Source organism: Trachemys scripta, chromosome 4 (assembly GCF_013100865.1).
Source record: "Trachemys scripta elegans isolate TJP31775 chromosome 4, CAS_Tse_1.0, whole genome shotgun sequence".
Lineage (NCBI taxonomy): Eukaryota > Metazoa > Chordata > Testudines > Emydidae > Trachemys > Trachemys scripta.
In genome coordinates this window covers 30692859-30706703 of record NC_048301.1, presented here as the reverse complement: position 1 = coordinate 30706703, position 13845 = coordinate 30692859, and the positions used below count along the sequence as shown (strand labels likewise).

At 40.5% G+C, this 13845-nt stretch overlaps 1 protein-coding gene across 2 annotated transcripts in view; it reads right to left on the bottom strand.

Annotated features, from left to right (window-relative positions):
• The window catches only part of PPP4R3A (protein phosphatase 4 regulatory subunit 3A), a 70219-nt gene that overhangs the window by 17371 nt on the left and 39003 nt on the right, over nt 1-13845 (bottom strand). Inside the window, exons 5-7 of one of the 2 annotated variants that reach the window (XM_034768543.1) lie at nt 3531-3608; nt 3330-3446; nt 2600-2716 (exon numbers count right to left, since the gene is read on the bottom strand). In XM_034768543.1, the coding sequence (XP_034624434.1) occupies nt 2600-2716; nt 3330-3446; nt 3531-3608 (312 nt within the window). The remainder of the gene's footprint in view (nt 1-2599; nt 2717-3329; nt 3447-3530; nt 3609-13845) is intronic. The other variant, XM_034768544.1, reaches the window with a different exon arrangement.

Below are 13845 nucleotides of genomic sequence, written 5' to 3'. Positions count from 1 at the left end.
TACAAAAACAAAGTTTTTGTAATGTATTTTTTCAAGTAAAAAAAAAATCTCTGGATGCATATTAAAAATGACAGTTGTTGCAAGAGGTTTATTACAAAAATGAAGAAAGTAAACAAAAAGCTTAAAATTTACTAGGGTTGTTTATTAATCGCACTTAACTCACGTGATTAACTCAAAAAAATTAATCGTGATTAATTGCACTGTTAAACAATAGAATACCAATTGAAATTTATTAAATATTTTGGATGTTTTTCTACATTTTCATATCTATATATCTATCTATCTATCTATATATATATATATATATATATATATAAAATTCTGTGTTGTAATTTAAATCAAAGTGTATATTATTTTTATTACAAATATTTGCACTGTAAAAATGCTAAACAAAAGAAATAGTATTCCTCAATTCACCTCATACGAGTACTGTAGTGCAATCTCTATTATGAAAGTGTAACTTACAAAACGTAAATTTTTGTGTGTGTTCCATAAGTGCACTCAAAAACAAAACAATGTAAAACTTCAGAACCTACAAGTCCACTCAGTCTTACTTCTTGTTCAGCCAATTGCTAAGGGCTGGTCCACACTAACCCCCCAGTTTGAACTAAGATACGCAACTTCAGCTACGTGAATAACGTAGCTGAAGTCGAAGTACCTTAGTTCAAACTACAAGGTACTTACCGCGGGTCCACATGCGGCAGGCAGGCTCCCCCGTCGACTCTGCGTACTCCTCTCGCGGAGCAGGAGTACCAGTGTCAACGGCGAGCACTTCCAGGATCGATTTATCACATCTAGACAAGACGTGATAAATCGATCCCAGAAGATCGATTGCTTACCGCCGAACCCAGAGGTAAGTATAGACGTACCCTAAGACAAACAAGTTTATTTACATTTACAGGAAATAACGCTGCCCTCTTCTTATTTATAATGTCACCAGAAAGTGAGAAAAGGCATTTGCATGGCACTTTTGTAGCTGGCATTGCAAGGTATTTATGTGCGGGATATGCTAAACATTTGTATGCCACTTCATGCTTCGGCCACCATTCCAAAGGACATGCTTCCATGCTGATGATGCTCGTTAAAAAAATAATGTGTTAATTAAATTTGTGACTGAACTCCTTGGGGGGGAATTGTATGTCCCCGGCTCTGTTTTACCTACATTCTGCCATATATTTCATGTTATAGCAGTCTTGGATGATGATGCAGCACATGTTGTTCTTAAAATGAGCACTTTTACTGCAGATTAGACTAAACGCAAAAAAGGTACCAATGTGAGATTTCTAAAAATAGCTACAGCACTCGACCCAAAGCTTAAGAATCTGAAGTGCCTTCCAAAATCTAAGTGAGACAAGGTGTGTAGCATGCTTTCAGAAGTCTTAAAAGAGCTACACTGATGTGGAAATTACAGAACCCGAACCACCAAAAAAAGAAAATCAACCTTCTGCTGGTGGCATCTGACTCAGATAATGAAAATGAACATGTGTCGGTCCGCACTGCTTTGGATTGTTATTGAGCAGAACCTTTGTCATCAACATGCACGCATGTCCTCTGGAATTGTGGTTGAAGCATGAAGGGACACATGAAGCTTTAGCGCATCTGGCACGTAAATATCTTGTGAGGCTGGCTACAACAGTGCCATGAGAATGCCTGATCTCACTTTCAGGTGACATTGTAAACAAGAAGCGGGTAGCATTACCTCCTGCAAATGTAAACAAACTTGTTTGTCTGAGCGCCTGGCTGAACAAGAAGTAGGACTGAGTGGACTTTCAGGCTCTAAAATTTTACATTGTTTTATTTTTGAATGCAGGTTTTTTTGGTACATAATTCTACATTTGTAAGTTCAACTTTCATGATAAAGAGATTGCACTACAATACTCGTATTAGGTGAATTGAAAAATACTATTTCTTTTGTTTTTTACAGTGCAATTACTTGTAATCAAAAATAAATATAAAGTGAACCCTGTACACTTTATATTCTGTGTTGTAACTGAAATCAATATATTTGAAAATGTAAAAAACATCCAAAAATATTTAAATAAATGGTATTCTGTTATTGTTTAATAGTGCGATTAATCGTGATTAATTTTTTAAATCGCTTGACAGCCCTAAAATATACACATCAATTGGTGCACTCCAATAAGCAAGCTGGCAGGGTAGAAAAGTTACTTTTTGTTTAAACACCCCAATCCTGTAAGTACTTAAGAATGTGCCCAGGCCCCATTGGACTGCTCATACACTTAAAGTTAAGGAACATGACTAGGTGTTTGCAGGACTGGGGTCCAAGAAGGCTATGCAAATGAGGAAATATGGTCATCTTTCCAAATATGAAAGATTAATAGATAAAATAGGGTAAGCTGTAGTTTATATAATTGTGTTGTGATTAATATTATTATTGTAAATACTACCATAATGGGTACGAGAGAGAACCTTCCAACCATAGTTTTTTTGTTTGTTTGTTTGTTTTTAAAGGAAAGGTTCTAGAAAACTATTTCAAATCCACATTTGTCAAATGAATAAATCCTACTTTATGAGCGGTCACTAATAGAGACATAAATATGAACCTTCTAAAAAAAGCTTTAGAGGACCTCCTACTTACATCATCATTCTGTTGAGCTTCCTGCATAACAAACTCTCGTACCATGGATGGATTGTACTCAACCAAATATGAGAATATATCAGTAGCTGCACTTCGCACTTGTGCATCATCCATACCCTGGAAAGTCAAGTAAAACTGTTTAAGTACTTTAAAGAACAAAAATCGTTGTACTTGAAAGGCATAACAGTAGTTTTTTAAATGAGCAGAAGCAATTTCAGAAATCATAGTTCTGTCTGAATTTATTATTATTATTAACTATTACTGTTACAAGTAATAACTAAAGTCACCATATATAAGAGATGACGGCTCCCCCCCACCGTTTTTTTTTCTGGTTTAATTGATAGCTTTGTATGCAATCAGTTGAACAGTTTCCCTGGTTTATTGGTCATAGCCCTGTTTTAGTTTGAACACAGAAACAGACCAGAAAAAGGAATAAAGATTGGGGGGGAAATTGCAAATTCACAAAAACTGCTAGGGGGACTTAGTGATGTAATACCTAAAACTACTTTATTTATTTATTTATTTATTTTAAAGTGGACTGAATTTCAAGATGACAGTATCCCTTTCAGACAAAACAAATCACTAAAGTACTTCAGAAAGCCATGACACTGCAGTGTTGCTGTAACTACTTTTTAAATAATTATCTTTACTGAAATGAAAAAAAATATAACTGTTACAACAAATATTTACAAAGAGTCATTTCAAAAAAATACATATTGCATTAACTTACTAGGATGACTTCTAGTGCTGGCAGTATACCCATATTAGACAATGTTTTGAAAAAAGCATCTCTGTTTTGAGGTTGCAATGTTTGAGAAAATGCACAGAACTCTTTGAGAAAGTTTACCTGAAACGTAGAAAACAACATGCTAGTGATTAACAAAATTCAGACAATGAATAGTCACTTCATGAATATTTTACAAATGCTTACCAATTCTTGTCTTTTCTCCTCATCTGTGGCTTCATCTGTTAATTGTGCAAACAATTCTGTCAGAAATTTTTCATCTTCCTACAAAAGTAAGATAATGCCATGTGTTTATTTGACAATACTGAAGCTAACCCTCATAATATTAACTCCCCAAAGCCATGCCTCCTGCATTTTATACCACTGTGCATGCACAGAATTTATGTCCGGCACAGAATTTTATATTTTCTGTGCAGAAAAAAACTCTGCCCGAAAGTGCTGCAGTTCCACCTTTTGCCCACCAGAGGCCGCTGTGGTGCCAGAACAGATAGCTGCGGCTGACCAGCAGCTGGCTGTGTTCAGCACAGCACCCTGCCCCAAGCCGCTGCACTGCTTCTAAGGGGAGAGAGAAATAAGTTTCTGTATTGTAGTTTAGATGCATTACTCAAAGTTCTCTATTAATTTGCCTACTAAGGAATTTGTCAAAAAAAGACCAAACACTTGGGAAATCTATTTTTGTCTGTATTATTAGACATACTTAGATATTTTGAAATAAATTACCAAAATAATTGAAACTAGTGTGATATTATATATGCATAAATTTGCAGAATTTTAAAATATTATGCACAGAATTTCCCCAAGAGTAATTTTAAAGGGAAAATTTGTAACAGTGTTAATCAACTTTCCACTTAATATACGTAACTAATGGAAGACATGTTGTGATCGGTGCAATCTATACGAGGGCTGAAGGACCGATCAATCAAGGTGACATGTAACTGACTAGGTGTCCTTTCCTTGCTGCTGTTATATGCAATTTTCTTTCTTAGGTTCATTTGATTTTCTTTCCAATTGTGGTATATCTTATGTTGTCATCTGTCAGTCTTCTCTTTTCCTTGTCTCTCTCAATCCACAAATCTCCCCACATTATATTGTCTGATTATCACCCCTCTATTCGGTCTCTCCTCTCCCTCAAAAAATCATTCTCTATCTGACTCTGTCTCAATATCACATTTAAAAAAAACAAACAAACAAAAGAAACACTACCCTGCTCAATCACTCTCTCCTATCCATATCATCCACTCAAACAGGGCCTGGAAATTTTACCAGAGACCTTAAAATAACTATACCCAGTAGCTTAAGAATGATATGAGAGGAAAGGAAGAGTTCAACACCAAGATTTAGGGAAAGGGGCGAATGCTGAAAACCAAATGAAAATGATTAGATTCTTATCAATTCCACTGCTGGTTCTTAATGGCAGCAGTCAAGATTGATTAACGTTCATGCTGCTGAAGCTCAGCAAAGCTATGAGCAGCGGCAAGCACACTAGAGCAGGGGTAGGCAACCTGCGGCACGCGAGCTGATTTTCAATGGCACTTACACTGCCCGGGTCTTGGCCACTGGTCCAGGGGCCTCTGCATTTTAAATTAAGCTTCTTAAACATTTTAAAAACCTTATTTACTTTACATACAACAATAGTTTAGTTATATATTATAGACTTCTAGAAAGAGACCTTCTAAAAAACGTTAAAATGTATTACTGGCACGAGAAACCTTAAATTAGAGTGAATAAATGAAGACTCGGCACACCACTTCTGAAAGGTTGCCGACCCCTGCTATATTGTAATACATACAGAGAGGGTTATAGAGTTATGGTTGCATATGCAACTTTTAGCACTTAGGGTAAAATTTTCAAAATGCCTCTCTGATTTAGGCCCAAATCTCATTTTCAAAAGTGATTTAGGAGACTAAATCTCATAACTTTCAATGAAAATGAAAACCCGTCCAACCCCACCGCTGCCTGGCCGGCTCAGGGACGTCAGGGACACGGCTCCCTCCTGGACTGTTGCAGTGCCAGAAAAGGGGAGAGGAGAGTGGGAGCATGAGGTGGCAGCAGGGCCATGCAAAGAGGGGGGCCAGTTGCGACTCGCGGTGCCTTGCACCAGTCCAGGGTGCTCCACTTTTAAAGTCCCCTTTTAAAGTCCAGGGTCCAGGAGAGTCGCACAAGCCACTCATGCAGCATTTGGGAACCCTAACGCAGCTGCTTCCCAGAGCCCAGTCCCCCCACTGCTCCCTGAGTCCCGTGGGCAAGGGCTTCGGAACTCACATCCAAGATCACCGAGGTGCCTTTCCGCTGCCCCGCGGGAAGAATCCCTGGCCGGCGGCTGCCTGCCCTTCCTGGTGGAAATCCCTGTCGGGAGAGCAGCGGGCTGAGCGGGGCTGGGACCTCGGCTGGCAGCAGAGTGCCATTAAAAGTCGGCTCGCGTGCCACCTTTGGCACCCGTGCCGTAGGTTGCCAACCCCTGCAATATAGTATTCTGTGATCGCATACTATATCTACTTCCTAGCAGCTAGGATCATCTGGGTATATTCCACAGAGTCAACTGCCTGCCACTGCAGAGGCCTCATGCATTGGTGGTATCTCAATCTCTTCTGTTCTCTGCTTGTGGCACACTGTTTAGTCTCATGAGTACTGGCATGCTTTAGTCTAACCCAAGTAACTGGGTTCAAAATGAAGGTAACGGAGCAAAATGTAATTACCTGTGATACACAAATGGCCAGAGTAGATCTAATAATGGTACCTTCTGTTCTGAAAATTTATGGAACTGTATTGCAAATATAATATACAATTTCCCCCTCAAACCTCTGTTAAACACAGTGTTTTCTGTGGATGAGATTTTTTCAAAAGCTCTCAACCATGGTCTAACCCTACTCCCATTTAAGTCATTGTAGAGTTAAGATAAGAATGAGTGCTTTTGAAAAATCCCATCCTATGGTATGCATACAAATCCTGTATCTGACGTGCACAATAAGCTGCTGTTATTATAACAGAAGAACTTGCTGGAAAAATATAGGCCACCTGTGATTGTAACTCAATTAGCTTTGTGGTTACAGCTCAGCCCATTAAATGCACTTAACAAGGAGTATGTTGCTGGCTGAAAGGAACAATGGTATGCATTGCTCACAATATTTGTATTATATTATATATAAAAGCACCTTATATATAAAACTTATATATAAACTGATATATAAAAGCTAAGTGAAAGATAAAACAGTTACCTACCTTTTGTAACTGCTGTTCAAGATGTGTTGCTCATGTCCATTCCAAGTAGGCGTGTGCGTACTGCGTGTGCCATTGTCAGAAGGTTTTTCCCTTGCGGTACCCATCGGCCGTGAAGCCCCCTGGAATGGCGCCTACATGACCGTCTATATAGGTCCTTGCCAACCCGCCGCCTCTTCGGTTCCTTCTTGCCAGATACTCCGACAGAGGGGAGGCAGGTGGGTCTTGGAATGGACATGAGCAACATGGTTGTACAATTATAGCACTCAGTGGGACTATGCTGAAAGTTAAGCTTGTACATTAAGCTTCTGGAAGATTGCAGCAGCTTTTCTTAGTCTTTTGGCATCTTATAAAGTCTGTGCAGAGACTGAGCTAAGGTCTCCTGCAAAGTCCTCACTGTAGCCCACTGTACTTTTCACTACACAGTTAACATTAGAAATGTACCTATGTGCAGCTCAGACTTCCTTAGCTATATATTTCATGAACTTTAGCAAAAAATCTCATACAAAATACATTGCATATGCTCCATATGCAGTTTTCAAAGGCATGACAAATTGTCAAATTAAATGCAATTTTCCCTGCTGGAACATTTTAACACACTTCTCAATTAGGGCTATTTCTGTGAAACAAAATTAACTTTCAACATCTATTCACTTCAGCTGTGGAAAAACAGACAAGAAAAACAACCCCTCACTCAAAAAAACTAAAACCCTATTCTCCCTGCTTTATTCATATTCCCTTTTGGTCTGAGATAACTTCTGGAAGATTTTAGCCCAAAAGGTGAAAATTTAATAAAAAGTTACAAGCAAATAAGTTCCTAGAACAGAAACGGTGTATCAGCCTTAAGTATAGTGCTATTGTTGCTGCTCCTGTTGTAATATTGCACCTGCTTTATATAACCCTTCCCTTCCCTCCACATAGAATGTCAGGGTTGGAAGGGACCGCCAGAGGTCATCTAGTCCAACCCCGTGCTCAAAGCAAAACCAATCCCTAGACAGATTTTTGCCCCAGATCCCTAAATGGCCCCCTTAAGGATTGAACTCACAACCCTGGGTTTAGCAGGCCAATGCTCAAACCACTTAGCTATCCCTCCCCCAATCCGACACAAGTTTGTGATATATATTAAAGTGCCCTCATCCCCTTGATCTTGAGCTATCCTCCTTCACACAGGTCTTTTAATACACTATTGATAAGTAATTTCCCCCTTAAGACACTTCTCCATTATCATTTAGGCATAGCTTTGGTAGTAACAGGAACCCATCATATTTTCAAGATGGCATACACATCCAAACTATTTCTGCAGCATGGAAGAAAGAATAAACTAAGCTCTGATACCACCAATATACAACAACACTTGCATGCATCATTTCACTAAGCCATTTCCCATTGGAAAACTGCCCTCATTTACTTTAGTGCAGCAGATAATTTGCATGGTAAACTGCTCTGTAAAATGCATTTCAAAATGCAAATAAATTAAACCTGGCATTTCTGAGCCTACTGCTGCAGCATGCATCCTTCTGAGACAGTCTAATTTCAACTTGATGCGCTCCCTTTAATATCTGGACAAAATCGCTAAACTTCTCTAACTCAGTTCCCCCCAAATCACCTACAGATAATATATACTCACATCACAATGGTGCTGCAAAACAAATTAACATCTGTAAAGCACTTTCAAAATAAAGAGCAGAATATTGCTATTACTACATGTGGATCTGGTAGCAGGATGATGCACTCTGAGAATAAACATACATGTACAGAATCTTGTATTTATTCCACCCTTTTTAAAAGACTGGCTTAAACAAAAATAATTGCTTTGTTTGAAAACTGATCTAGAAGTATAATAAAGGAAAATTATAATATAGTAAGGCCATGCACTCAACATCCCAAATAGCAAGAGATAAAACAGCAGTAAGTACATAAATTATTTTAAACTATCTGCTCCTCCCCTTCTATTAAATTCTTCAGATCCCTAGAAAACACAAATCAGACTCCAAGTGAGCCCAACAACATGCTTTATTCAGGCAACATTATAAACATCACAGGAGCTTGCTGGCACACAGAACCAGCCAATAATGGGGGTCAAGTAAATGATGTTTACTCACTCTATGGCGCAGTTTTGCAAGTTTTTTTAAAAAATTTTATAATACAAAGGGATAGGACTGATGGCCTCCAATGTGAGAAGAAATGTATAAAATAATATTTTTAAGTTGCAAAAGAGCGTCACAAAGTAAAAACACCACTTACTTGTCTTCCCCCCATTCTCAAAATTAGTCAGCTCCAGGTTCCAGTGAGGGTTTTTTTGGTAGTTGTGATATCACTAGAATAGGGTATGCTGGTACACCAAGCTTGTTGGCAGTTAGGAGGGGATGAAAAAGAAAATGGGGGGGAAAAACACAGAACAAATTTAAATTCAATTATGTGCTGAATGCCTTTCTTACACCACCTACACAGGCCAAGGATAGGCTCGGCAAAACTTTTTTTTTTCTTGTAATTTTAATAGGTATTTTTGTTTATTTTAAATCGATAAAAATAAAAAAGCTTAGTGTTCACAGTTGTGCAAAATTATGGGTTTTAAGTTTTTTTTTTTAATTGATTTTAATTTTCTTGATTGTGGGAAGTTACGGGGGGAGTCAAGTAATTATGTCATGACAGTAGATACTGAGATTCAAAAAGTTAAAGTTTTATAACCATTGACAAATTGTGTTCTAACATCATTTGTCAAAGTAAATAGCCTTAAATCCAAGGAGCATTCTTCTTACTTTGTGTATCTGTACATTTTGGTCATCATCTACGGAAATACTTTTTCCATCAGTTTGTGTGGTGAAACTGACACTTACTGATAAAAATCTAATTCTTCCAACCGTATAGTCCTGCCTACCCACCACACAAGACTGGTGTCCCTGCTCACCCGAGCCCTGACTGCTCCCCGCACGCTGGAACCCTGCCCTGTACCCACCCCCGCTGGAGCCCACCTCCCCCCGTGCGGGGCTGGCATTGCCCCACCACACTACATAACTGCCAAATATTATTGTTGTATCAACGCATAAATAATACAGTAACTCCTCACTTAACGCTGTAGTTATGTTCCTGAAAAATGCGACTAAGTGAAACAATGTTAAGCGAATCCAATTTCCCCATAAGAATGAATGTAAATAGGGGGTTAGATTCCAGGGAAATTTATTTTTTGCCATACAGTACAGTACTATAGTTGGGAGGTGCTCCACCTGACCCCACACAGGCACAGCCCACTGGCACTGGAGACAATGAGGCAGGCAAGGAGGTTGAAGGTGCTGTAGACTAGGAGAAGCATGTTGCACAGAGGCAGCTTCCCCTTCTCTGCAAGCACCAGGGGCGGTGGGCTCAACCCTTGGCCCACCCACTCCACCCCTTCCCCCAAGCCCCCACCCTTAACCCGCCTCTTCTTCACCCCCTTTACTCCGCACGCTGCATCCTCGTTCCTCCCTCCCCCCGCCTCCTGCCCTCCGCAATCAGCTGGCTTGCAGCGTTCAGGAGGCAGGGGGTGGGGAGAGAGGAGCGAGTACATGGCATGCAGGCTCCTCTTCCCTCCCCTGCCTCCTGAACACCGCAAGACAGCTGACTGCCACAAGCAAGAGGCAGGGGAAGGAGGGGGGAGGTGCGTCACGTCCTTGCTCCTCCCCCCTCCCTCCTGACCACAGCAATCAGTTGGCTTGCAGTGTTCAGGGGGCAGGAGGGAGGGGGGAGGAGCGAGGACTCCATGCGCAGGCTCCCCCCTGCCTCCTGCCCACGGCAATCAGCTGGTTTGCGGCGTTCAGGAGGCAGGGGGAGCCTGCACGCCAAGTCCTCCCTCCTGCCCCCTCCCTCCTGCCAGCTGATTGACGCAGGCAGGAGGAGGAGGGAGAAGATGCTGATCCATGGGGTCTGCCAGCAGGCAGGAGGCACTGGGGGGGGGGGGCGGGGGGGGCGCGTACGGGGGCTGGTGGGGGGCTGCCAGCTGTGGACAAAGCAGGCAGCCAAACGACATTATAATGAAGCACTGCACAACTTTAAATGGAGCATGTTCTGTAATTGAGCAGGGACATAAGATCAAAACAATGTTAAGCGAGAGGACATTAAGTGGGGAGTTACTGTACAGCCAAGGTCCCATCATACCACCAGACCTGTATTATTACCTTGGCAAATTTGGCAGCCATTCAAATGCTAATACCTTACCTGTTCAGCTTGTTTCTACCAATATTCCTCTATGCAGGCCCAGAATAAAGAAAGGTAGTCTTATAACTACTTTCTAGAATGGCAAAGTCCAACTACCCACTCTCTGGGCTGGCGTAACTGGACATTTTTGAATAGCTGTCAAAATCTATTTGCAAAGAAATACAAGATTGTGCATGGAAACATGGAGGAGACAAAAAACCAGCCTCTTTTGTCACTTTACTTATATAATGGGAGTGCTTGGTTGCTCATGACCAGTTTGAAACTCATGATTACATAAATGTAAATAAATATTGCATCCATTTTTTCTCTCTCAATAAAGAGCACCAAATCTATTTTACTTACACACGTTTTTTTAACAAAATAATTATGTTTATAAAATATGTACACAATTCAACAAGCACCCTTTCCATGCTGCTGGCACCCTCATAACACTAAAAAATTAGATCTGCATAAATTTTATATATTTATACATATAAATACACATGCACAAAACTATGTTAAAAGAGTGTTAAGGTTACAAAGTCAAGTACTCAAAAGTGAGGAAGGAAATACCATAATTAAAGTTGCTCATGCAACCTTAATCCAGCTCCCTTGTGCATATGATATGGTCATTAATTACATGATGACATACCATATTTTCCACAGAATTCATAGATTCTAGGACTAGAAGGGACCTCGAGAGGTCATTGAGCCCAGTCCCCTGCTCTTGTGGCAGGACCAAATACTGTCTAGACCATCCCTGATAGACATTTATCTAACCTACTCTTAAATATCTCCAGAGATGGAGATTCCACAACCTCCCTAGGCAATTTATTCCAGTGTTTAACCACCCTGACAGTTAGGAACTTTTTCCTAATGTCCAACCTAGACCTCCCTTGCTGCAGTTTAAGCCCATTGCTTCTTGTTCTATCCTTAGAGGCTAAGGTGAACAAGTTTTCTCCTTCCTCCTTATGACACCCTTTTAGATACCTGAAAACTGCTATTATGTCCGCTCTCAGTCTTCTCTTTTCCAAACTAAACAAACCCAATTCTTTCAGCCTTCCTTCATAGGTCATGTTCTCAAGACCTTTAATCATTCTTGTTGCTCTTCTCTGGACCCTTTCCAATTTCTCCACATCTTTCTTGAAATGCGGTGCCCAGAACTGGACACAATACTCCAGCTGAGGCCTAACCAGAGCAGAGTAGAGTGGAAGAATGACTTCTTGTGTCTTGCTCACAACACACCTGTTAATACATCCCAGAATCACGTTTTCTTTTTTTGCAACAGCATCACACTGTTGACTCATATTTAACTTGTGGTCCACTATAACCCCTAGATCCCTTTTTGCCATACTCCTTCCTAGACAGTGCCCAGGATTCACCATACTCAGTGATTGAGCTGCTGTTTAATATTTTGTTTTATTCTCATTGTTCAGCTTGTGGTCCTACGCAAACCATTCAAACCCTGCTTGGAAGACAGTACTGTATTAATTTCCGCAGTGGCTTTTTTATGGCTGTGACAGGATGACTGCTCCCTGCAAGAAAGGGAGCAGGGTCCACTGCACTTGGACAGATTAGCTGATGCCCAATTGGGTATAAAGGAAGGCACCTGGGCCTTATAGAAGGGGAGTCAGCTGCAGGTGCTGAGGGATTCTTGCGGACACTGCAGGGAGTAAGGATGTTTCTGCATGGCCCTGAGTCAACAGGGGAAAGGCAGCAACCAGAAAGGCCTGTGGAGAAGACCAAACTTCAAGCAAGAGGTGCTTGGACAGCAGGAAAACAGGCCTCCGGGGAGGAGGGGCTGCACCCAATTTGGGATTGGGGTGGAAGAACTGAATTGTTACAGAGAGGACAGGCCCTTAGAGAGGGGGGGATGGGCTCAGCTGAAACTGGGATGAAGTTTTTGAAGGTCTAAATTTTCTTTTGAAAGACTTTGCACTGGATGTACCAAATTGGACCCCAAAAGGAGGAATGTTTGCAACATCTGGCCTATGTGGACTTTATTAAAAGGGAGCCTGATTTAAAGAGAAACTGAGTCATGCCTCAGAAGAGCCACAGTTGGCCTGAAGGGGCACTATAAAATAGATGCATCCATTTACAATGGCATTCATCACAATAGTAGAAGACTGCGTCACAAACATGAATGAATTTATTCTCACACCAATGAGATGAGGTGACGTTATCATCTGAGTTTTACAGATGGGGAAACTGAAGAACAGAGAGATAAAAGTCAAAAGTGTCCACTAATTTTGAGAGTTCAGTTTGACACCCCAACAATCTATTTTTGAGAGTACTTAGCTTTATATGACTTTTGTGTTCAAAGCACACTGACTTCAGATTCAGTGCTCTTTTGCACATCAGACCCCAGGTAAAGTATCCAGAAAACAAAGAACACAACTAATGCTCACCTGTAAAAAAAAAAAAAAAAAAAAAAAAAAAAAAGTTTGGTTTGAATGACTTGTCCAAAAATCACATCTCTTTCTGCCACAGAGTTGCTAACACCCTACCTTATTCACTACACACCTTCCAATTTCTGCAACAAATAAGGGAGCAGTCCTACAGACTACAGCCTCTTTCACTACACACAGATCTATCCAATTCATTGAATGAAGCAAGGGTCTGTGGAACAAAATACTATAGAATCATAAAAAGAAGAACAGGAGTACTTGTGGCACCTTAGAGACTAACAAATTTATTAGAGCATAAGCTTTCGTGGACTACAGCCCACTTCTTCGGATGCATATAGAATGGAACATATATTGAGGAGATAGATATACACACATACAGAGAGCATAAACAGGTGGGAGTTGTCTTACCAACTCTGAGAGGCCAATTAATTAAGAGAAAAAAAAAAAAAACTTTTGAAGTGATAATCAAGCTAGCCCAGTACAGACAGTTTGATAATAAGTGTGAGAGTACTTACAAGGGGAGATAGAGTCAATGTTTGTAATGGCTCAGCCATTCCCAGTCCTTATTCAAACCGGAGTTGATTGTGTCTAGTTTGCATATCAATTCTAGCTCAGCAGTCTCTCTTTGGAGTCTGTTTTTGAAGTTTTTCTGTTGTAATATAGCCACCCGCAGGTCTGTCACTGAATGACCAGACAGGTTAAAGTGT